The sequence below is a fragment of the Columba livia genome, chromosome 1 (genome assembly GCF_036013475.1).
Source record: "Columba livia isolate bColLiv1 breed racing homer chromosome 1, bColLiv1.pat.W.v2, whole genome shotgun sequence".
Lineage (NCBI taxonomy): Eukaryota > Metazoa > Chordata > Aves > Columbiformes > Columbidae > Columba > Columba livia.
Window position 1 is genome coordinate 4,453,592 of NC_088602.1, and position 24,154 is coordinate 4,477,745.

Genomic DNA, 24,154 nt, shown 5'->3' on the forward strand with positions numbered 1-24,154 from the left:
GTAAGTGGTTTCCCCAGGGGAAAGCCTGTTTTCAACATCTTGGCTATGCGTTGTGTTTGGCCAGCTCAAAACCTGGTTATTTGGGGATAACTCAGGTCCTGGAAAACTGTTCATGTGCAAAAACCTCCATTAAAGAACTATCTTTCAAGGGGAATTAGCCATCATGACTGTAGTCACATCAAACTCAAGCCAAACCCTTGGCCAGTCTCTCCTTAACCAAGTGGATCAAGTCCTGTCCTTCCCTGTCCTCCAGATATCAAATCTGACCCGCTCCAGTCCAAAAGAACCCAAAAAAACAAGAAGAAGAACAAAGTCCAAGTTGGTCAGCTATAATGTTTGGCCTTGTTTCCCTAGTTCCCATGGTGTTCCCTCTCTTTGGATGCTCATAGAACCATAGAGTAGTTTGTGTTACAAAGGACCTTCAAAGCTCATCCAATGCCACTCCTGCCATGAGCAGGGACATCTTCACCAGCTCAGGTTGCTCACAGCCCCGTCCAGCCTGGCCTGGGATGTCTCCAGATCCAGAGATGTTCATCCACCACCTCTCTGGGCAACATGGGACAGTGTTTTACCACCGTCACTGTAAAAAAATTTCTTCCTCATTTCTGGCCTGAATCTCCCCTCATTTAGTTTAAAACCATCATCCCTTGTCCTGTTGCAACAGGCCTTGCTCAAAAGCCTGTCCCCATCTTTCTTACTGTCCTCTTTTAAATAGAGAAAGGCCACAATAAGGTCTCCTGGAGCCTTCTCTTCTCCAGGCTGAACAGTGTGTGCCCACCTTGGCAATGAGACACCTTGCACTGGGGTAGGTGGGGTGATTTGAGGGTATTGGTATCTCTCCCAAGCCACTGCTTCCCCAAAGCATCCATGCCTGGCATATTTCATGGCTGGATTACACCATATAGCAGTGCTCCTTGGAGTGTGGAGTCCAAAGGGACTGTGTTGTGAGCCAGAAAGCCACCAAGGAGCCGCACCAGAGCTAGGTGTGTAAAAGACACGTAGATGAGTTTCTTAGGGACATGCTTTAGTGGCAATGTTGGGTTAACTGTTGGTCTCAATGATCTTGAGTGTCTTTTCCAACCAAAATTACTCTATGATTCTAAGGGGCTTCAACCCAGGGAGGAACCACAGAGGTACGGGGGGCAAGAAGGTGTTCAGTGCCACATCTTCCAATAGTCTGTGCCCATCTCCACCACGTTCTTGGCTACAGAAGAAGTCAGTCCTGTGAAAGCCAAGGCAGGGGAGCTCCTGATGGTGGTACAGGCGTGCCTCATTGTAGGACAAGAGACCAGCAAGTTGCAAGCTCCTTTTCCTACATTTTACTGCAAAAGGCAGCCACAAAAGACCTACAGTGTTTGCAGACAGCATCACTTGCTTCACCTACAGCCTCCTATTGCAACGGAACCAAAAGGGGCACCTCCAACCTTTGTCTCTACTCTGTGTGCTGTTGTACTTCCACTCCCTGCTGCCTTTGGGTTTTGTGATCATAGAATCATAGAATCATTTTGGTTGGAACAGACCCTCAAGATCATTGAGTCCAACCATTAACCTAATACTGGCACTAAACCGTGTCCCTAGAACCTCATCTGTGATCATGAACACTAAGCTCATGAATTTGTGTTTGTTGCAGCATCCCCATTTTCTGTTAAAACCAGGTTTTTTCATTCTGTTGGAACTGGATAGCTGTTGCTGGCTCCTGGATAAGCAGTAAGGTTTCCTCCCATTGCGGCTGTCGTGACTGCTGTGTGTCTACAGGTGTGGTGCGAGGGGTTGTTTAGCTTGTTCTTCTGCATCGATGTCTCCCAAGGGCAAGCGGTAGAGTTATCTTCTCTCCTCACCATTCACTTCCAGCCCTGCCCTGGGAAATGCCAGCTGAGCAGAAGCTTGGTCCCTTCGGACACCTCATTATTTCAGTTTGCCAACGGCGTTGCTTTTCCTCCCTTGGCAGTTTGGCTGTGGGTGTTTGTGACTTCTCATTTTCCATGCCCTTGACTCTCAGAGGCTCTCCTTTACCTGCCTCCTCTTTCTTTCAGAAAGGTTTGTTTTGTGGCCAAAGCAAAAGCTGCAGCCCTCTCCCCAAGCCTTCCCTCCCAATTTGCTGTGGCATTCACTGCAGGGCTCTGATCAGACATGCTTCAACACACCCCTGATTTTGGAGACTGACCTGGACGGGACATTTGCTCTCCTTTGGCAAGGTGTTCTGAGGGCTTATGATGAACTGCAAGGAGTAAGTGTTGCTATAAACTGCAGCAGCAACTTTTAAAGCAAAATGGGAGACGTCATGTGCACAGATTAATCCCTTGATCCAAAGAGACATCAGCTCTGCTGGATGTGGTGGGATTAGAGCATGGTCATAGAATTATAGAATGTCATGAGCTGGAAGGGACCCGCAAGGATCATCGAGTCCAACTCCTGTCCCTGCACAGGACAACCCCACAGTTCACACCGTGTGTCTGAGGACGTTGTCCAGTCTCTTCTTGAACACTGTCAGGCTTGGGGCCGTGACACCTCCCTGGGGAGCCTGTTCAGTGTCCAGCACCCTCTGGGTGAAGAACCTTTTCCTGTGGTCCTTGCTGAAGATCTCAGAGCCTTTCATTGGCCCAGAAATAATGGACCTCTTGGTCCTTGGTACAGTTGCACGTGCAATTGTAATAACATTCCTGGAGATACCGGTTGCTCCTTGGCCTTCAGGAATCTCCACACATAGGACTCAGTGCCTGCAGGACAAATCTCTACTCCTGACTGGTCACTATGCTGATGTAAGCAACAGCTGAAAGGACAGACAAGGTAGTCTGTTTCACAGGCTGCCCAGAGAGGTTGTGGAGTCTCCTTCTCTGGAGACATTCAAACCCACCTGGACACCTTCCTGTGTTATCTGCTCTGGTGACCCTGCGTTAGCAGGTGGGTTGGAGTAGATGATCTCCAGAGGTCCCTTCCAACCCAAACCATTCTGTGATTCTGTGAAATGAGGGACATGGACCAGACTCTGAAGCCAAGTGATTCACACAGCCCTGCATCTCCACCACTTAGCCTTGTCTCCTTCCCACTCTGTTGCTTCCAGAGCACAGAGCCATCTTGGGTGTCATGCCATGAGCAGATGGCTCTGAGGGCACTGACCTCCCGAAGTCCATTTTGCATAGGTCTTCTACAACCTGGAGTTAGTTATTGCTCCCTGAGGGGACCCTGAAGGCTGATCTTGTATCTCAGCAGCACAAGGAAGGAACACCACATGGTTCCTGAGGGCTGTACCTCACTGCTGTCCATCCATCATCAGGTGCAAGGTCATTGCTTCTTCTACTACAATCACCTATGGGGATAGAAGAAACAAGGTAGTCCAGGCAAGGTCTATGTAACATTGTCACATGTAGCTCAGCTCAAAAAGATGTCCAGGGTTATCTGAAGGTATTTTTAACTTTTAAAACCCAAGGGTTTGATCAACAGTTGTTGATAAAGATGTTTCAAAGCTAGTGAACACATGAGGCAAGAGCACAGAGGACAGCCAGAAGGGTCAGGTTTCCTCAGACATCTCTTTTACCCCTTCAAATGTGTCTGTGTAGCTCTTTGTTTTCTTGGATCTGTCCTCAGGGTCTTTAGGAGTAACATCAGACTGGTTTACATGACTCCCCACAATGTCTAAAGCTTTGTGCTGAAACCCGTGCACTCTCCAATTGTCCAAACCAGTGACTACGTCCCAAAGATACCATAGCACACTTGCAGGAGTTTGACTGTTTCCATGGTTTACCTAAAACTGTGGCTATGGCTTAGCTGTTGTGTCAATGGGGCCACTTGGCGGAAGTGGCCATGGCTTGGCATGGCACCTCACTTCAGGGTCTGCAGCCTCATGGAGCCATCCAGTACCTAGCAAAGAGACACACATTCACCACTGTCCCCCGTTATCCCATCCACTGTCTGGACAACTCACCAGCACAGCACTGGTGCTCTGGATTTAATCATGCACAGCAATTGCTGAGGAATGAGGGGTTCCAGGTTGGGCATTATGCTCTTGAAGGTGTTCATGTGGGCTCAGAACATCCCTATGGTGCCTGGAAAGAGGTTGTTTGGGTTGCTTGTTCAGAAAAGGAAACAGGTTCCTGACGAACGAGTTGATTATGAGTCAAACATGTACCACTGCAGAGATGGGGGTCAAACTAACATGAGTGCAACCAGCAGAGCGAGGGAAAATATTCTTTCCCTCTGTCTGGCATTGTTTAATCCCAATCTGGTCACTGTTTTGGGGTCCCCAGAAGAAGACAGTGGGAGACTGAAGCAAGCCTGATGGCAGCCACCAAAATGGTCTGGAGGACAGGGGGCGCAAGGAGAGGCTGAGGGAGCTGGGCTTGTGTGGCCAGGAGGAATGAAGGTGAAGGGGGAGCTTGTTGCTGTCTGTAGGTAGCTAATGAGAGGTTGTGGACAAAATGGATCCAGAATTCTGCTGGGGATACACAGTCGCAGGACACAAGACAAAAGAACAAGCTCCAGCTTATCTTCAACATGAGCATGATCAGATACTGGAACAGGGGCTCAGAGAGGCTGTGGGATCTCCATCCATGGAGATACAGAATCACAGAATGTCAGGGATTGGAAGGGACCTCAAAAGCTCATCCAATGCAATCTCCCCACCGGAGCAGGAACACCCAGATGAGGTTACACAGGAAGGTGTCCAGGCGGGTTGGAATGTCTGCACAGAAGGAGACTCCACAACCTTCCTGGGCAGCCTGGGCCAGGCTCTGGCACCCTCACTGAGAAGAAGTTTCTTCTCAAATTTAAGTGGAACCTCTTGTGTTCCAGTTTGAACCCATTACCCCTTGTCCTACCATTGGTTGGCACCGAGAAGAGCCTGGCTCCATCCTCCTCACACTCACCCTTTATATATTTGTAAACATTAATGAGGTCACCCCTCAGTGTCCTCTTGTCCAGCTCCAGAGCCCCAGCTCCCTCAGCCTTTCCTCACACGGGAGATGCTCCACTCCCTTAATCATCTTTGTTGCCCTGCACTGGATTCAAAGATGGACCAGACAAAGCCCCGAGCAACCTGATTTAACCTTAAAATAACATCCGCTTAGAGCAGTGGGCTGGATCAGATCCCTCCAGAGTCTCCTTCCAACCTGAATTATCCTGATCCTACACTCAGAGAAAGCCACTGCCACCCAGACCTGCCAGGTGACATCCTCAGCTGCACGCCTTCGTTTTGGGATAATGAGCCAAGCCGCGGTTGTCAGGGAGGTTGCCAGGGAAGCTGACATCAGACATCCCTTCCCTATAGATTATCGTGCACAGCAGCACCATCAGTTTCTCATCTGCAAATGAGACGAGAGGGCAACCACAGGAAGCTCCGGAGGGTCTTTTGCGTCACTGACCCGGGTTGCCTAGCACCGCTGGGACCGTGGAGAGGGAGCACCAGCTCTGGGGGCTTGGTGGCTTTTTGCCTCTGTGTGTCCTGTTTGAGAGCCCAAACATTGCTGAGGACATAGCAGAGGAGCAGCTGAGGCAATGGCAGCCGAGGCAGAGATGCTGGAGCTGCCCTTCATCCACGATGACCAGCTCACCCGCTGCATGCGGCTGCGATTCCAGAGCCTGCAGCAGAAAAACGTGAGGCCCCAGGACGGCGAGAAGCTGCTGCGACCCAACGAGCACATCTACCGAGTGGATTTCATTCAGCAGCACAACCTGCGCTTCCTCCGCTGGGACATCCAGTTAGAGAGACCTGGGAAGGTCACGGTGACCGGCACCTCCCAGCACTGGACTCCCGATCTCACCCACCTTATGAACCGGCAGCTGCTGGAGCCGGTGGGCATCTTCTGGAAGAAACCAGGGGCCAAGGAGGTAGAGTGCAACGAGGCAGATGCCCAGGAATTTGGGGAGCGAATAGCGGAGTTAGCCCGGATCCGCAAGGTGATGTATTTCCTCTTCGCTTTCACCGATGGCCTCGAACCAGCTCAGCTGAAGTGCTCTGTTGTTTTTAAAGCCTGATCCCCTCTTCCTCAGCCCTTCTTGCTCCAGCTGTGCTTTTGTCTCCATTTTTCTTTCTCTCAGTTCAGTTCTTGGTTCATTTTTTATGTGATTTTTGTTTTTTTATGAGGAACAGCATCATGAAAATGTGGAGGACAGCCAGGTGCTTCTGGAGCCCCTTAGCCCTGTGAAATATTCCCCTAACATGTTGTCCTCTGTCTGAATGATGGGAAGGAGTGGGTCATGTATTTGCCTAGAATATAGTACTGCATGCTTGGAAGTTCAGCAGGGATTCACCAGGTCTGACCTGTGCAGCGCCTTGCTGGCTTGGAAATAAGAAGCTGATCTAAGCCCTCCAACTGTGGCAACTACGTACGAAAAGGCTAATGGAAAAATAACAAATCGCCACACTAGAAACAGGAGAGACAACCTGGAGAGAGCCCTGGCTTCCAGTTTCCGTCCTAGCCATTAAAAGGGGAGGGCTTGTTTGCAGTGGGGTGCTTCTCCTTGCAAGGATACTGAGTGCTTGCAGGCTGCAGTGATTCCCGCTGCAACAGTGGCTGCTTGGTGTCCCTGAAGACCAGCCCCATGAAGTTTGAGCTCACCTTGCCGTGAAGATGAAGCATATTTGGACATGCCATCTTCTGCAGGTTGCAAACCCACTGGACAAACTGGTGCAGGGAGGTTGGACTGCTCTTTTCCTGACAGCTGTCACCGTTTCTTGCTGGGGGTCACTGTGGGGAGGTGTGTTCCAGAAAGATGCTCACCTTGTGCTGCCTGGAGGTTGTTGGTCCTAAGGTGGGTTGGAGCAGGTGTGTGTGCAGAGGGGGCAAGCGAGCCGGCGGCTTGGAGCAGGCTGTAGGTCTGAGCCAGCAGTGCGTCTCCTGCAGCAAAAACGATTTGTGCATTGTTGCGACCTTAAAGCACCCACTGATATATTTACTCTGAAGCATCTGTAGAGAGTCACGAGGCTGCAGAGCACTTTGCGAACCACAGAGCAGGAACCTGCTGCTGCTCCCAAAAAGCAGTATCTCCTGCCCTCTACAAATGCTGAGGCAGGAAGCACTGTCTGGGTGGCCACGGGAGCAGAGAGGGGAGATGGTACCTTTGCAAGTTTAGGAGCAGGAGAATGTTTTGTGCCTGGCTTGCCCCATGACTGTGAATAAACTACTAACTTTGGACATTCTCTTTTCCTGTATCAAAAAGTGGAGGGGACTTTGGTGAAGCTTCTTGAGGCCCACAGATGGAAATGTCCTTTGAAAGAGTCCAGTATTATTACAATTGATCCTTTGCTAAGATTGCATCCAAATGTGGGTGAGCACTCCTCAAGGTACAGCCTGAGATTTGTCTGAGATGTGTAAGGAGAGGGCAGTGATGGGAAAGCCAGGACAAGGTGGCTTTTTACCCATGGCCTGCTAACTTACGTGGACCACCCCCACAAGATGTCTAACCTTGTTGGACTCCCCACAAGAGTCCAACCTCTTCTTCAAAGCCCCCAGAGACGCAGAATCCATGCCCTACCCACAACAATAGTGTATAAAATGATATGCACATGCTATACCAGGCAGAGAGGAGAAGGAAAGCAAGAAGATCAGCTACTGGCTGGAGAGATAATTGGAGCTTTGAGTCTTACACACAACCAAAGCTCAGCAGCCACCAAATCATACAGACATGTCATGGGCATTGTTGGGGAAGTTGATGTTTTTGTTTAAACCCCAAGAAATACTGGACTCAGTGAGGAGACATAAAAGTGGATGCATCCCAGCTTGGCCGTAGCATGGACCCACTGTGGGCCAAGCCCACTTCTAGGGTTCTAGAAGACTTTCCCATAGGAGACGTCTCCTTGTAGAAGCATAGAATCACAGAATAATTTGGGTTGGAAGGGACCTTCAAAGCTCATCCAGTGCAACCCCTGCCATGAGCAGGGACATCTTCACCAGCTCAGGTTGCTCAGAGCCCCGTCCAGCCTGGCCTGAGATGTCTCCAGGGATGAGGGGCATCCACCACCTCTCTGGGCATATTTGTATCATACAGCCCACATTAGACCTGATAACAGGAGCTGCTGCCAACATCCAAAGGGGTTTTTGCATGCCAGGACTTACAATATGCCATTGCTACATTGCTGGTTGCTGGGGTAGAGTTCTTGCTGCAGATACTCACTGGGAATTGATGTACCACAGTAAATAAAAGCCTAGTCAACAGGGTTTCCCTTAGGGACTGAGACTGTGCGTGTTTTCTTCATGCTCTTTCTGGAAGCAGCCCCAATCCTGCATGGTGTAAATCAGCACCCACCAATTTTCAGGTCCCTGTTGGTATTTTTGAGCACCTCTTTCTCCTGTAAAAAGTAAAATGAACATTTGCCTCCTTGTCTCTTGGTGTGAAAGGCTTAATGAAGCATTTAGCAGTTTGTGTGGTTTGGGGAGAGGTTTGAAGCTGGGCAAAGGAGGGAAAATGGGCAGATCATCAACTGGATCCTTCTTTCCATCAGAGCTGGGGATGGGAGGTGAATGGGGCAGTGTGATCTTTCTCTGCTGCAGGGCTGATGAGCCTCTTCATACCAGTCACTGAAAATCTCCCTACACGGTTTCAGCATCCCATAAAGGCTTTGAGATACACCACTCCATCCCATCTCTCAGGGGAATTTCATCCTGATTTGGTTTGGGATATTGGCACAGCTGGGTCCCTCTCTCCCTTTTCTGTTCTCAGCTGAAGAGCCCCTGCTTGGCAGAATCAGCATCTACCAATTCCTACTTCTAATTGGGAACATTTTTTCAGGGTCACACGTGCCTTTTCTCTTAACTGACCACTCCTAAGAAAAAAGAGAAAAGCCCTAAACCGGCTTAGGGAAATGTTATAAATTAGATCTGGAACTTGGTGTTTCTGGGCTTCCAATTTACCTGTCTCTGAATCCTCTCACTGTAAATTTGTTCCACTAAAGGTTGTTACAGTTCCAGGTTTAGGAGCTCCTAAGAAAAAGCAGCACAGTTGGGTGAATGAAGAGATCTGGTCTCCACAGTTGGGTAAATTAAGAGATCTGGTCTCCATTGCCTCAGCATTACACAGCCAAGTTGAGTCCAGGACTCTGGGATGGGTGGTCCATGACATGCTCTCCAGCATCCACTGAGGAGGGATGAAGATGTCTGAGGAGGTTTCCTGGGAGTGGGTGAGAGCTGTAGACCTCAATCTCATGTTGGTCTCCTGGAGGTATCTGGGATCCATCTACTGCTGGGGTTTGTAGGTGTGCCCCAGGTTAATCCTTTAGGTAATACACAATGTCAGGTCACAAGAAGGGGTTGTGCTATATGCCTTGAAGTGTTATATCCTGATAGGCACCATATCCAGAGCTGCCACCTCTCCCCTACAGCCAGGAGAGTCACAGACACCTTGGCCAGGGGCTGAAGCAACTGAAGGGATCCTTGACCTGGGTGGGATGCTGTGGTGTGGGAGGACCTGGCCGGGAGGAAGCTGATGTTTGAGCTCACACCTTGCTCTTTGGCAGGTTGGGGGCAGTTCCTCTCATTTCCCCTTGGGCCATTGTAGAAACACGACCAGTCCTTGCTCCTGGATCCTGCTCTGCATTAAGGCTGACCACTTCTGCTACCTTCATAGAATCACAAAAATGTCCTGAGTTGGAAGGGACCCACAAGGATCATCGAGTCCAGCTCCTGTCCCTGCACAGGACAACCCCACAGTTCACACCGTCTGTCTGAGGACACTGTCCAGTCTCTTCTTGAACACTGTCAGGCTTGGGGCTGTGACACCTCCCTGGGGAGCCTGTTCAGTGTCCAGCACCCTCTGGGTGAAGAACCTTTTCCTCATGTCCAACCTAAACCTCCCCTGGCACATCTTCCTGACATTCCCTCGGGTTCTTCAGTGGAAGAGGGTGTTTTCAGAGCTGTCCCCAAATGAAGGGTCAGAGGAGGATGTTGGGGGACCAATATCTTCTACCACCACTGACAGCAATGGCGAGTCTCTGAACCAGCCGGCTGGAAGCTGTCACTACCAGCTCTGTCTGACAAGCTGCCTCTAATCAATGCTATAATCATTTATAAGCCCACATTAATAGTGAGTTGATTAGCACACCAGTCCTCTATGACAATTCATTAGGATAAGCTCCAGTCGGGAGGGAATCGATGGGGACTGATGGAGGGCTGTCTGACCTTCCCTGGCGCTGTCCCAAAGGAAGTCTGGGGCATCGTTGTTAGCACTCTTGGAAAATGCCAAACCCTCCAAGAGCAGCTCTTTTTCACAGCTCTGTCTGCTCTATTTTGATTGATCCAGACAACTCAAGAGACCACGTGTGCTTGTGAGGCTTATGGTATCATTAATATTTAAGTGCAGGCACAATAAAAGCCCTGAGCTGGATCATTGCTGGTAGCTAATGGAGTTGGGGGATCTCCAGAGAGAGGGGGTTCTCTGCAGGGTTATGGTTTCATGACAGCAGCCAAAAAAAAGGCACAAGGCTCCAGCAGCTGCACAAGGGCCAAGGCACGGTGCAGGGGGTCTCACCATGGCCGGGGGCTTCCTAAAGAGCCTATTCCAATGTGATGTAGCTGAGTCCTGTCCTATCCCACCCCAACACTCACAGCCATCTCTACAGAACAGTGTTTATTTCATGTATTGGAACATAATTATCCAATGGGCCTACTGGGTTTTTTCCTCGCTTAGGTCATGATGCTTTGGGAGCAGGTAAGTAAAGAAGAAAAGGCGTGGACAGCTGGTCTTGTTACTGCAGCTGAATCGGTCAATACTTCTCAGCTATCAACAACATTAAATATGGAATCATAGAATCACAGAATGATTTGGATTAGAAGGGAACTTCAAAGCTCCCCCAGTGCCACCCCTGCCATGAGCAGGGACATCTTCACCAGCTCAGGTTGCTCAGAGCCCCGTCCAGCCTGGCCTGGGATGTCTCCAGGGATGGTTCATCTACCACCTCTCTGGCCAACCTGGGACAGGCTCTCACCACTCTCGCTGTAAAAAATTTCTTCCTCATGTCTGTCCTGAATCTCCTCACTTTCAGTTTAAAACCTGCACCCCTTGTCCTATCATAACAGGCCCTGCTAAAACTCTGTCCCCATTTTTCTTACAGGCCCCTTTTAAGAGCTGAAAGGCTACACTAAGGTCTCCCTGGAGCCTTCTCTGGCCTCACAGCCCACCAAGGCCATGAAGTAAAACCATGTTGCCTTCGTCCTCAACAAAAACTAAGCTGTGGTGGGACGGTTTCTTGCTGTGTGCCTCTATGACCTTGTTCTAAATAAAATGCAGATCCTCGTAGTTGTAGCATCTGTGCATGGCTGTGCCCATGTCTGTCCCAACAGTTGGGTGGATTTTCCATCCAGAGTGATGTGGTGCCCACAGCCATGAAGGCCTACAGACTGTGGTAGTTACCCTTTGCTTGTGCCTTGTCCTGCTGGCAGTGCAGATGGCAGTGACACCAAACCTGCACTCCCTCAGTCCCTCGGCTGCTTCAGGGTTTCTTTCACCCCAGGCCCTCTTTTCCTTCTCCTAGCAGGTCATCTCCCTGTGCTTGCTTGAATGGGTATGGTAGCTCTTGACAGGGAAGAACAGAGAACTTGTGAGGTTGGGGATCTCACTTTTCACACTTTTATTTAGCAGAGTAGGTGTACACGGAGTGTCCAGTCCCTGTTTATTACCCCCAGGTAGATGAAGACAACACTTGCTTTTGAGCCAGTCAAGTCACACCGGAATCAAATAAGAGGATCAAAGAAGGTGCCCTCTCTTAGTGGTACCCTACTGACACTAAAATGAACAAAATGTGGTTATAAAAATAACCACCCCTGGTCACACTAAGGAATCTTCTGCTCCAATGGCCTGTCTATAGCAGTAGATGGCAGCAGATGTTCAGGGTAGAGTTATAAAAAAGAGGACAAGGATCTTTGACTCCATCTTCCAAGGCACAATGAAGTATAAACTATTCCAGTACATGTTAATCTGTCTGTTTTGGAGGAACCAGGTCCAAAATCTGTCCCCAACAGGCTGTAACAAGTCCATCCCCATCATATTCTTCCTTGTCTTTGATATTGTCTGAATTAGTCCCAGGATGAGAGTCAAACCCAGCAAAAAAGGGACCAACCTGGGTGCATGTGTCTTCTGTCTCACAGGTCATCCCGGACTGGAAGGAGCAGGAGTGGAACTCTGAGAAACCTGATAGCTACGTGGGGATCTTCCACTTCCAGTTCTGGCGTTTCGGTCAGTGGTTGGACGTGGTGATAGATGACCGCCTGCCCACACTCCACAACCAGCTCATCTACTGCCACTCCAACTCCAGGAACGAGTTCTGGTGTGCCTTGGTGGAGAAGGCTTATGCCAAGTAGGTACCAATGCAGTTGCAGAACAAACTGAGGCGTGGGCACCCTGTTTTTCCTCTCTTTTCACTCATCAGTTGGTTTGCACCAGTGGAAACAAGAGCTTTTGTGGAGTGGAGTAGAACTTAGCAGACAGAAAGTATAAGAAAAAAAAACCCTTCTCTAGCCTTAATTTACCCTCAGAGCAAAATATCCTCCAACTCCATGTTTGTTTAAGTAACATCTGTCTTAGGGATTTCAAGTTCCCTTTACTTTGTCCTATTACAACAAGAGTGCTCCAGGCTGCACGGGTCTTATTTTTTCATCCCAGTTTTCTGTCCTCACCCACTGAAAGTTTTATTACAAATCTCTGTTTTCCAGGCTGCCCTAAGAACTGTCCCAGATCCCTTAAAATGTCAAGCCAGTGTTGTTGTGCCATTCCTGTCACCCTCTTTCAGGTTGTCAGGTTGTTATGAGGCCCTGGATGGAGGTAACACAGCTGATGCCCTGGTAGACTTTACTGGTGGAGTCTCTGAACCTATCGACCTGACGGAAGGGGACTACATTGCTGATGAAGCCAAGCGAAACGTCCTCTTCGAGCGCGTGTTGAAGGTGCACAACCGGGGAGGTCTCATCAGCTGCTCCATCAAAGTAAGTGACGTTGCCTGTATGGTCATGGTGTCATGGGAATAGGCATTTTAGGATGCAGTCATCTTACACTGTTGGGGATTTCTAAATTAGATCAGATGAATTATGGCCAAGGGTTCCCACTTCTTCCTATGAACGGCAAAGAAAGTCAAAACTGGATGCCAAATCTTTTTATTCCTCATTGCTCTGTCCACGAGCCCAGGTTCATCTCACCACCCTTTAAATGTTAGGAGAGGATTCACTTCCAGAGAAAGGTGTTTTGGTGCCTGCATGTGGACGTCTCTACAAACACTGGGTGCCAGACGTCCCAGGTAGGATGAACTTCATTGGTTGACAGGTTGAGCTCAGAGACCTCATGCAGCAGATGAAGACCAGGAAGGAACTAACACCTAAAATAGCATCTGATACATCTCCCAAGGCAACTGGGTCTCTCCCTGAGCATTACTGCTCTCCTTTTCAGCTCAGAGCAACCTGGAGGGAGCCTGAGCTCTCTTTTTTCCCAGTCCCTGCAAAGACAGTCACATCGCCCTGGTACAAGTGCTGTTTATGTCTCCTTGTCCAGGCCATGTCAGCAGCTGACATGGAGGCCCGCCTGGCCTGTGGGCTGGTGAAGGGTCACGCGTACGCAGTGACGGACGTGCGGAAGGTCCGCCTGGGCCACGGCCTGCTGTCCTTCTTCAAGTCGGAGAAGCTGGACATGATCCGCATGCGCAACCCGTGGGGCGAGCGGGAGTGGAACGGCCCTTGGAGTGACACGTGAGTTAGGATGGGCAGCAGCAGCAGCAGCTTTGGTGGGAAAAGATGGGTTGGAGTAAGCCTTGAGCATGAGGCAATTTGGCTACAACCACACCCGTAAGATAATATTGCATGGGCAGTTGTGAGATGCTGCTTCAACCCATGTCCTAAACCTACTGTTTCACTAGGGTAGATTCATTCCTTTCCTTAGGGTCCCTGGAGGACAGCAGGAGGTTGGCCGAGCTTGACAAACTTTCTCATTAAGGCTCTGGTGGGTGTTATGGAGAAATCACCAGCATATTCACACTAGTGAAGGATGGTTATAGCTCACCTTCCCACTCCACTCTTGTTCCAGCAAAAATAGCACCCAACAGAATCAACCTCTGCCACCCCTGACTGTTGTGGTGTCTGTGGATGGGATGAAGAATCAAAGGGTGGTGTAATCAGATTATTTTGCCAGAGTCTATTTAGTTATTTTCACTGATAGGGTTATGATTGTACTGGTAAAACAAAACCTTGCCAAGCTGGATTCAGCTCCCCTGGTAAAGAAGGAAGTTGAAGCTCCAAGCTGCATTTTCCCCATAGTTGGAAGATGACTTAACCACTAGTAGAGCAGTGAGGGCAGTGGTTGCATGGCTGGAGCTTTATACAGGCCTTGTGCCCTAGACAGATCTTGTCGAGGTCAAGTAGCCTCTTGATTTCTTGTGTGTCCCCTTGCCTTCACTGTAATGATCATGTACTCTTCCCACAGCTCTGAGGAGTGGCAGAAAGTGAGTAAAAGTGAGAGAGAGAAGATGGGGATGACGGTGGAAGACGATGGAGAGTTCTGGTGAGTCCCTCCCGAGATCGTCACCACAGGCCATGCCCACAGAGTCCTCCCACCCCACGAAGCATGTGAGTCATTTCTGCACATATAGCTATCCAGAGCAAACAGCCTTCTAAGCCCTAGGATATTTAGAGAAGCCTCATCCTTGAACCCCTGGCTATTAGCTTTGGGTGGCCATGACCCTAGGATTACAAGGGTCCAAACCATTTCACCAGGGTGCTGGGAACCTGTTATGAATGTGCTGAACTTAACAGCCCCAGGAGGTGTGTTTCAATACAGCGTATAATCAAATAATCGTAGAATAGTTTGGGTTGAAAGGACCTTCAAAGCTCACCCAGTCCAACCCCCTGCCTTGAGCAGGGACATCTACACGCAGATCAGGTTGCACAGAGCACCATCCCCATCTATGGAGGAAGGGCCACTGCTCTGCTTCTCTCACTCCAAAATGCAGAGCTCTATTGTTTAAACTGAAGAAGAAATATTTCCTGCACGCATGGAGAAAGGTATCTCCATCTTTTTTGTTATTCATCTGCTACCAGAAGCTATCCACAGGTAATCAAGAAAACCCCTGCAGTGCATAGTGTTCAGGGGAATCACAGAATCATAGAATGTCCCGAGCTGGAAGGGACCCACAAGGATCATCGAGTCCAACTCCTGTCCCTGCACAGGACAACCCCACAGTTCACACCATGTGTCTGAGGACGTTGTCCAGTCTCTTCTTGAACACTGTCAGGTTTGGGGCTGTGACACCTCCCTGGGGAGCCTGTTCCAGTGTCCAGCACCGTCTGGGTGAAGAAGCTTTTCATCATGTCCAACCTGAACCTCCCCTGGCACATCTTCCTGCCATTCTATGAATGAAGCAGCATAACCCAGCTCTGTCCTTTCCTGACTTAGGATGACCTTTGAAGATTTCTGCAAATACTTTACGGACATCATCAAGTGTCGTCTCATCAACACATCCTACCTGAGCATCCACAAGACCTGGGAGGAGGCAGTGCTACGTGGGGCATGGACCAGAAACAGTGACCCCTTGAAGAACCGCTGTGGAGGCTGTATCAACCACAAGGACACCTTTTTGCAGAACCCCCAAGTGAGTCATGGAGCAGAGAACCTTCTGGAGCCTTTGCATGTGCTTGCAAGTGTTTAAATTTCATACAGGGTATCTAGAAGGATAAAATGGTTCTGTTGACCATATCCCTCTATCAGGGAAACTATGTCTAAGTGTAGATCACCTTGGCAAACTGCCAACCGTGCTGCACGGTAGCAAGGTTAGCTAGTGCCAAACAAGGCTAGGAACCATTTCCAACAATTTGGATGTCTGAATGATCAAATTCCAGTTCCTTTTCCCAAACTTTGGCACTGCTAAATTTACCAGGACAGATCCAGTCTGTAGGGTCATTTCCTTCTATAATAGCTTGGCTTTCAGAAAAGGCTCTGCTCTGAAGTTCGTCTCCTGGAACAAGCTCTTCTGTCCTGTTCTGCTCTGAACTGGGATTCTCAGTAACATTGTGACAAGTTCTTGTGAGTCCTTCACCTAACAAGCAGGTGAAGGATGGTCAGTTCTATTGCAGGAGTTGTCATTAATGATATGGAGGAGTTGAGCTCTGTATTAGCCTTCACCTTAGGTCTCTGAACATCAGTTCCACCTTCTATGCATCATAGGAGGACTTGTGGCAGAGTGCAAGGGGTGAAAGTCCCTGGTATGAGACTACCTCTGGACTTCCCGGATTCTGCTGAGTAATTCAAAGACTGGATTTGCCAGTCTTCTTCTAAGAAGAGCCAAAAAGGTCTCTGACTTGGCAAGATGATGCCAGTTCCCAAGAGGAGTGTGTATGGGCTCTCAGTACCGGTACTGAAGCCAGGTTGTCCCTGCAGTAAGGCAGATGAAGAGAAGCTGAGGTTAATTCTACTGTGTGTCCACCCCCACCCATACCCCGTGACCCTGTCCTAGTAGAAGTTGTCCCTTACCTTCCTTCTTTTGCTTCTAGTACGTGTTTGATGTGAAGAAGACAGAAGATGAAGTGCTGATCTCCATACAGCAGAAGCCAAAAAGGACCAGTCGCAAAGAAGGCAAAGGAGAGAACTTGGCCATAGGCTTTGATATCCATAAGGTAGACCATGGATCCTGCATGTTGGCCTGAGTACACCTCATAAATTTGTTAGTGCTGGAGGGGTACATCAGTCCTGCATGAGCATTGGTATTGTTTATTTAATCATAGAATCATAGAATGTCCTAAGTTGGTATTGTTTATTTAATCATAGAATCAATCATTGGTATTGTTTATTTAATCATAGAATCATAGAATGTCCTAAGTTGAACAGCACCCACAAGGATCATCGAGTCCAACTCCTGTCCCTGCACAGGACAACCCCACAGTTCACACCATGTGTCTGAGGACATTGTCCAGTCTCTTCTCAAACACTGTCAGGCTTGGGGCCGTGACACCTCCCTGGGGAGCCTGTTCCAGTGTCCAGCACCCTCTGGGTGAAGAACCTTTTCCTAATGTCCAAACTAAACTTCCCGTGGCACATCTTTCTTCCATTCCCTCGGGTTCTGTTGTCGGTTGCCTTCAGCACAATCTAACCCCATCTAGACATGATGAGAGATTTCAGAGATGAACAGTGACAGCATAGACCTTGCTGGAAGCCATGGTTGGTGTGCTGTCTCTGAACGCTGAAATCCAATAGATTGATTCCTGTGTGTTCCTTGCTGGGCTCTCCATATCAAGCTGGGATACAGCAGATAATGAGTCCCTGAGCCAACGGAATTGGGAGAGCCATGTCCATGCTTGTTTTCCATCCAACCCAGTTGGGATCATTTTGCTGGTTCTCTTAACACCAGCTCTCCCAGCACTGTGGGATCAGTCCTTGCCTCCCAAGGTGGATATCAACATGTTGTCCCTCAGTGCTGTCCTGCTGACCATCTGCTGTGGTCCTTGTCCAGGTGGAGCTGAACAGGAACTACCGGATGCACACCCTGCAGCAGAAGGTGGCCAGCTCCATCTACATCAACTCCCGCAGCGTCTTCCTGAGGACGGACCTGAAGGAAGGCCGCTATGTCATCATCCCCACCACTTTTGACCCCGGTCATGTAGGAGAATTCCTTCTCAGGGTTTTCACGGATGTGCCTTCAGATTGCCGGTAAGGAGAAGGAGCAGCCATGAGGAGGAGCTGGTTGTTTGGAGAGGGGCCTGTGCTTTAGATATGTGGTTTTCCTGATTAAATTGGTCATAGCTTTGTCTGGAACTGGTATTTAGCTATTTTTCAAGGGTGGTCAAGAGACAGGGCATCATTACAGATCTTACCACAGTGTCACCGAGGCACTTTAGAAGTCAATTCAGGCAGGCAACAAGCTCCAAACAGACTGTATTCTAACCAGAATTGCTGAACAGAAACCACCTACAAATGGGGTTTATTCAAAATTATTCAACACTTCGATAACATTATACAACACAGGTTTGGATACCAGTTGGGAGTTCCATTACTACACAACTGAATCAAATCTCAAGGGGATCAGATCCAAAAACTCTGGAGTGATGGTTCAAAACATGTATCTTTCCACTCTGTGTCAAAGCGAAGACACTCAAGGGTACACAGATCACTTACCAGGTCAGTAAGGTGCCTCAGTCCCTGGGGAATGTTCCTTAGATGGCCAGTCTAAGAGGGAGAGTCTTCAACTGCATACCTGCTGGTTCAAGGAACGCCAACTCAATGAGGGTCTCCAGAGGGCTGCATTTATACCCTAGTTGAATCTGAGCTGTGTTCACTTATAGTGGTTGTCCAGAAACTTCTCTCAACCAAGGTGTCTCATTGGTCAAAGGCCCTGTCTGTTGACCAAGGGGTGTATGCATGACCATAGTGGCCCATGAGCTCAGAAGTTTCTGTTGCTTTTGGGCGGCGGGGTGGGGGAATGCATCTGCCACACACATACGTGTAGAGAAGCTCCCATTCTGCTTCTAGGCATGACATGGAAGAGCATCCCAAACCTAGGTTGAGGATATCAGCGTGGGGAACAGAGTCTGACAGTGCACAGTCCTTCCATCCTGCTAGAGCAATCTCTCTGGCCTGCCCGTGGGGTAAGGCGTGGCACCTCTCAAAGCCCATGTGTTTTTCCCTTCAGAGAGCTAACGCTGGATGAGCCACCACACACCTGTTGGAGTGGGATGTGTGGTTACCCACAAGTGGTGTCCCAGATCCACGTCCTCGCTGCAGCTGGGCTCAAGAATCAGGACTCCCAAGGAGGTACTGGGCTTTCCCTGCCTGTTGTCACAGTATCACAGTATCACAGTATGTTTGGGATTGGAAGGGACCTCAAAAGATCATCTAGTCCAATCCCCCTGCTGGAGCAGGAACACCTAGGTGAGGTCGCACAGGAACATGTCCAGGCGGGTTTTGAATGTCTCCAGAGAAGGAGACTCCACAACCTCCCTGGGCAGCCTGTTCCATTGCTCTGTTACCCTCACTGAGAAGAAGTTTTTTCTCAAATTTAAGCGGAACCTCTTGTGTTCCAGCTTGATCGCATTACCCCTTGTCCTATCATTGTTTGCCACCGAGAAGAGCCTGGCTCCATCCTCATGGCACTCACCCTTTATATATTTATAAACATTAATGAGGTCCCCCCTTAGTCTCCTCTTCTCCAAACTAAAGAGCCCCAGCTCCCTCAGCCTTTCTTCATAAGGGAGATGCTCCACTCCCTTAATCATCTTTGTTGCCCTGCGCTGGACCCTCTCCAGCAGTTCCCTGTCCTTCTTGAACTGAGGGGCCCAGAACTGGACACAATATTCCAGATGTGGTCTCACCAGGGCGGAGTAGAGGGGAAGGAGAACCTCTCTCGATCTACTAGCCACTCCCCTTCTAATACACCCCAGGATGCCATTGGCCTTCCTGGCCACAAGGGCACAGTGCTGCCTCATGGTCATCCTGTTGTCCACCAGGACCCCCAGGTCCCTTTCCCCTACACTGCTCTCTAATATGTAATTTCCCAACCTATACTGGAACCTGGGGTTGTTCCTGCCCAGATGCAGGACTCTACACTTTCCCTTGTTAAATTTCATCAGGTTATTCCCCGCCCAACTCTCCAGCCTGTCCAGGTCCCGCTGGATGGCAGCACAGCCTTCTGGTGTGTCAGCCACACCTCCCAGCTTAGTGTCATCAGCAAACTTGCTGATAGTACACTCTATTCCCTCGTCTAAATTGTTAATGAATATATTGAATAATATTGGCCCCAGCACTGACCCCTGAGGCACTCCACTAGATACTGGCCTCCAACTAGACTCCGCACCATTGACTACCACTCTCTGGCTTCTCTCCTTAAGCCAGTTTGCAACCCACCTCACTAGTCTATTGTCTAGACCACACTTCCTCAACTTAGCTGTGAGGATGCTGTGGGAGACTGTGTCAAAGGCTTTACTGAAGTCAAGATAGACCACATCCACCGCTCTGCCATCATCCACCCACCTTGTTACATTCTCATAAAAGGCTATGAGGTCTACTCCTGGAGGAGTTGGAAGGTGGATATTTCAGTGGGAAAAGGGGGAGCTGGTTTCATGAGGTGAGAGGTTGCTGGGATTTGTTATGTCCTCAGATATTTTTTCAGTGAACATGCCTGATTCAGACACCAGAGGAGGAAAAAGTCCATGGAGAATCAAACTCCCTTCTTGCTGCAGACATGATCTAGCAGATATTATATTTAAACTGCTGTCTAAGATCCTTGGGAGATCCTCCCAAAGCTTCCTCAAAGCCCTTAGCAGTGGTCCTATAACAATCCAGACTTTCATCCTGAGTATGAGCAACTGTAAAAGTCAGGAATTGCATTAAAGGCTTTTTAGTAGTGATGTGCGGAAATGACCTTACAGCCCTTGGGCTTGTAAGGAAGGTATGTATTTCACAACATTGGACACACAGGGAATCACTTCACCCAAGATGTGTGTATTTTACAGTAGTTGTGAGCTTGATTAAATGCAGTAAAATGTTACATATTCATGAAAGTTTTAGGAACGCCTATACATATTCATAACCTGTCCCCAAGAAGGCGGTTCTTATTACAATGAGTTCCGGGAGACCATTTCCATAGTCTCCACCTCTGGCTCCTCCTGGTTGCAGCTGTGTAGTGATCATGAACCCGGGTCCTCTTTCTCTGTACATGGTCACCTTTGGTCCAGTGTGATGAGTTGGTTAGGTCTCAGACTGCTGAGTTGGTTAGAACTGGCGTATCTCCTGTCCTGTGCCCAAGTTTCTGTTATCTAGTTCACCCAAGGATGCACCAAGAATGCACCCAAGGATTATTATCTTTGCAAGGCATCAGTGAAGTCCTGTTTCTCGTACATTAAGTTACACAGAGCTAAGCAAGGCTAGGCAATAGTGATGTAGGTTAAAGGGTTAGCTCTCTAAGTGTCTTTAAGTGTTAGTTAGTTAATTATTATTGAAGTGTTAATTATTTTTTTAAGTGTTAATTAGTTAATTGTCAATTTCCTGTATCAGTAGGAAGGACAGAGAAACACTGGAACAGGCTGATGTGTTAGGGTAGTCTTCCTCACCAGAGGCTGGATGAATTAGTAGAGGGTGGGTCAAACTTAGCTCATTTTGGGGTGATGTGGATCAAGGACCTCTCCCTCTGTTTCCTCTAAGTCCTGCTCCATGCTTGGCTCCTAGGAGCCCTCTGAGATGACCTCAGTTACCACCAGCAGAGTGCAATGTGTGTCTCCGTTCTTGGTGCTTTAAAGATTCATCTTTATGGTCCTGCCATGCTCTGATGCAATTTTGGTGCCTAACACTTCTCTTGCATGAAAGGCAGCAGCAGCAGCACCACAACTCACCATGTCCTGCAACCTTGCAGAAATTTCTGGAAAGAGCCCCATGTTCAGTCCTCCTGGGACATCTGGACCAAGAAACCCAGGGGTCATGATGGCTGGTAGTGGGAGATTGTTGAAGTAAGGATCAGAGAGAAGTGAATGCCCTTCCAACATAGGAGCAGACCAGGTCCTAGCCTTTCTCCCCCATTTCCTGAGCCAAAGATGTGTGTTGAATGTGGCAATGTTTAGCCAGGCACTTTAAAGCCAAATTTAAAGTATAAAAATCAAAAACTTAGAATTTGAAAATCTAAATTAAAAGCTTATATAAAATATTTGTATTATTTTTTCACCTAAGCGTTATTTTCAGGGCTGCATATCACTAGAGCCCTGAAAGTAATGAGCAGGATCCTCCTTTAGGAAAAGGACTAACCCAATTTACTTATTTATCACATGCCACAAAGACAGTTTTCTATCTTGTCTGGTGTTTAGGGACGTAATTCTACCCTAGGTAGGCTGTTTTTTCTTGGATTACCCACAACAGCTCAGTGTATCTGCAGGGAAATCTGTAGCCAAAAATCTCTGAACTGTTCTGAGAAAGAAGGAGATTTATCTTTCCTTCAGACATACATGTGGATTCTGGAGCCATAAAACATTTCTTCAGCAAAAGGCCACTGGGAATGGCTTTTGCCAGCTGTTTTACAGCTGTTCAGCTCCCACCATCAACAGCTCATATATTTGGTGCTTTCCAGTGCAATAGCATCCCTTATATCTCCCACTCCAGGCCTTTCACACTACTTTGGAAATAGTGATTTACAAACAGGAATTTGGCTCCAGCTGATGGAATATGAGGATTTAATAGGACATCCCAAAAGACATGGGTTTGTTGTTGGAAAAACAGCTGTGAAATCCAGCAGCTGTATCTCACCAGGGGAGCCAGGTTCTTCCAAACAGAAAGCTAGCAAGGAGGTGGTCTGGCAGTCAAAGACATGGTTCCAAAATCCCTGGACCTCAGTGGAGCTGGTTTGTTACTTCTCATTTCCACATTTCCCTTGGACAATAAAACTCATCCACCTGGTCTGCTGTTTCCATCATATCCACTAAAGCCAAGAAAATGTGTTCTGGCAGTTAAATTTCCATTGAAATAGCTCATTCTCTACTGAAATTCCCAAAATGAACACTTGTTTTGTAAGGGGAAAATGTTCGCTAATAAGGGAGTCTTTCCCTCTCCTGGAAGCTCAGCTGGTGGGCTGGTTATCTGTGAATTTAGTGACTTTACCCTCCATCTTTGTGTCCTGCTTGTTCCCCGTGACTGTCTTGATCCAGCTGGGATATTACAATTACTTTCCTTTCCTATTTTCTCCTCCACTTCCCACTCCTTGCTCCTGGTTGCCCCTCAATATTCAATCTTTCTCTTCTACACGTCTCTCACTCCCACCCGTGATCCCTTCTGACATTTTGATCTTCTCCTTGAATTGTTACCCATAGCAAATACTCTTAAGAACCATCTTCACCTCTTTAAAAGCCTTTTATTTCCATCCTAAGGCTCCCCATTCTGTTACTGGCTCCTCACCAGACCTCCCCAGTGACCAAATGGTCTCATTTTTGGATCTCAACAACGAGCATATCTTGGCCCTTAATTTTAGCTTAGCATTATGCCATCTCTTATCACTCTGATCACCCAGCATTTTTCTTACCCTACCATTAGTCTTTCAACTGACACCCCTGCAGCATTTGAGTCTCACTCAGTCTAGGAGGAATTTGAGGTGTGATGATGATTTGTGCACAGGGGTGAAACGCACAGTCCCTGTTAAGGTAGCTAGTTATCACCGTAGAGCAAAACCAAGATTGTCCTGGTTGGGAAGTATATGAGCTTTCTTTCACCCTGCTTTCAGTGGAGCAAATCCTGAAAGGGAGAGGTGAGCAGGTCCATGTCCTCCATGACAGATCTATCTCAAAGGCCAGGAGGTCCAATGAGGGTGGTAAAGTACTGGAACAGGTTGACCAGGGAGGTGGTAGATGCTCCATCCTGGAAATATTCAAGACCAGGCTGGACAGGGCTCTGAGCAACCTGATCTGGGTGAAGATGTCCCTGCTCACGGCAGGAGTTGGACTAGATGAGCTTTGAAGGTCCCTTCCAACCCAAACTGTTCTATGATTTGGAGTGATGAAGGAGAATGTATATAGAATGTATGGTTGAGGAAGAGGTGGCCATTTAGTGGCAGTCCATCACCACCTCTTGCTCAGGGACAATGTCACCTTAGAAGTAAGCCTAAGCCCATCAGCTAAGCTTCATGGACATCATCAGAGGTGTGATGAACTCTTGGGCAGATGTCCATTTCCTCTGGTGGGGTATGGAGAAAAAGCGCTGCATGACACCCCTGGAAAAGGGCTCTGAGGACTTACAGGAGCTACAACAAAGCAAAATTTCCTTTTCTCTCCACAGGAGCTGACCCTTATGTGATCATAAAGTGTGAAGGGCAAAAGGTCCGATCTCCAGTGAAAAAGAACACAGTGTCTCCAGAATTTGACATAAAAGGACTCTTCTACCGCAAGAAGCCAGGACAACCCATCATTGTTCAGGTACCCAGTAGGCAAACAGTGAGCTGAGGGATGGAGACCCTCTCTCACTTGGACCCCACCACCTGCTGTCTCCTCACACTGTCCAAAGCGGGTCTGTTCCCCAAGGCTGAGCATCATCAATTCACATAGCTCAACCACTCATCACCACGGCTGAGCTGTTACAGCTGGTGAATACATGTCCTTTACTCCTCACAGTTAAAGAGTGAGCCCTCCCAACACCTCAACAACCTCTGCTCCAGCTCTGGAAGTGTTCAAGGCCGGGCTGGATGGGGCTTTGAGCATCCTGGTCTAGTGGAAGGTGTCCCTGCCCATGATTG

General features: G+C 48.5%; 2 protein-coding genes across 7 annotated transcripts in view; both read left to right on the plus strand.

The window, feature by feature from the left end:
* Nucleotides 1-24,154, plus strand: part of CAPN5 (calpain 5) — a 68,747-nt gene that overhangs the window by 40,482 nt on the left and 4,111 nt on the right. For 4 of the 6 annotated variants that reach the window (XM_021285078.2, XM_065075359.1, XM_005500591.3 and 1 more), the window contains 9 exons: nucleotides 12,075-12,283; nucleotides 12,716-12,908; nucleotides 13,468-13,661; nucleotides 14,392-14,469; nucleotides 15,361-15,556; nucleotides 16,455-16,577; nucleotides 17,411-17,607; nucleotides 18,587-18,708; nucleotides 23,701-23,837. In XM_021285078.2, coding sequence (XP_021140753.2) covers nucleotides 12,075-12,283; nucleotides 12,716-12,908; nucleotides 13,468-13,661; nucleotides 14,392-14,469; nucleotides 15,361-15,556; nucleotides 16,455-16,577; nucleotides 17,411-17,607; nucleotides 18,587-18,708; nucleotides 23,701-23,837 — 1,449 coding nt within the window. The other 2 variants (XR_010475108.1, XM_065075441.1) reach the window with 2 other exon arrangements.
* On the plus strand, nucleotides 14-8,160 carry OMP (olfactory marker protein). The gene has a single exon (XM_065076212.1). It carries the CDS (start codon nucleotides 5,491-5,493, stop codon nucleotides 5,968-5,970), a length of 480 nt encoding a protein of 159 aa, XP_064932284.1. The 5' UTR covers nucleotides 14-5,490; the 3' UTR covers nucleotides 5,971-8,160.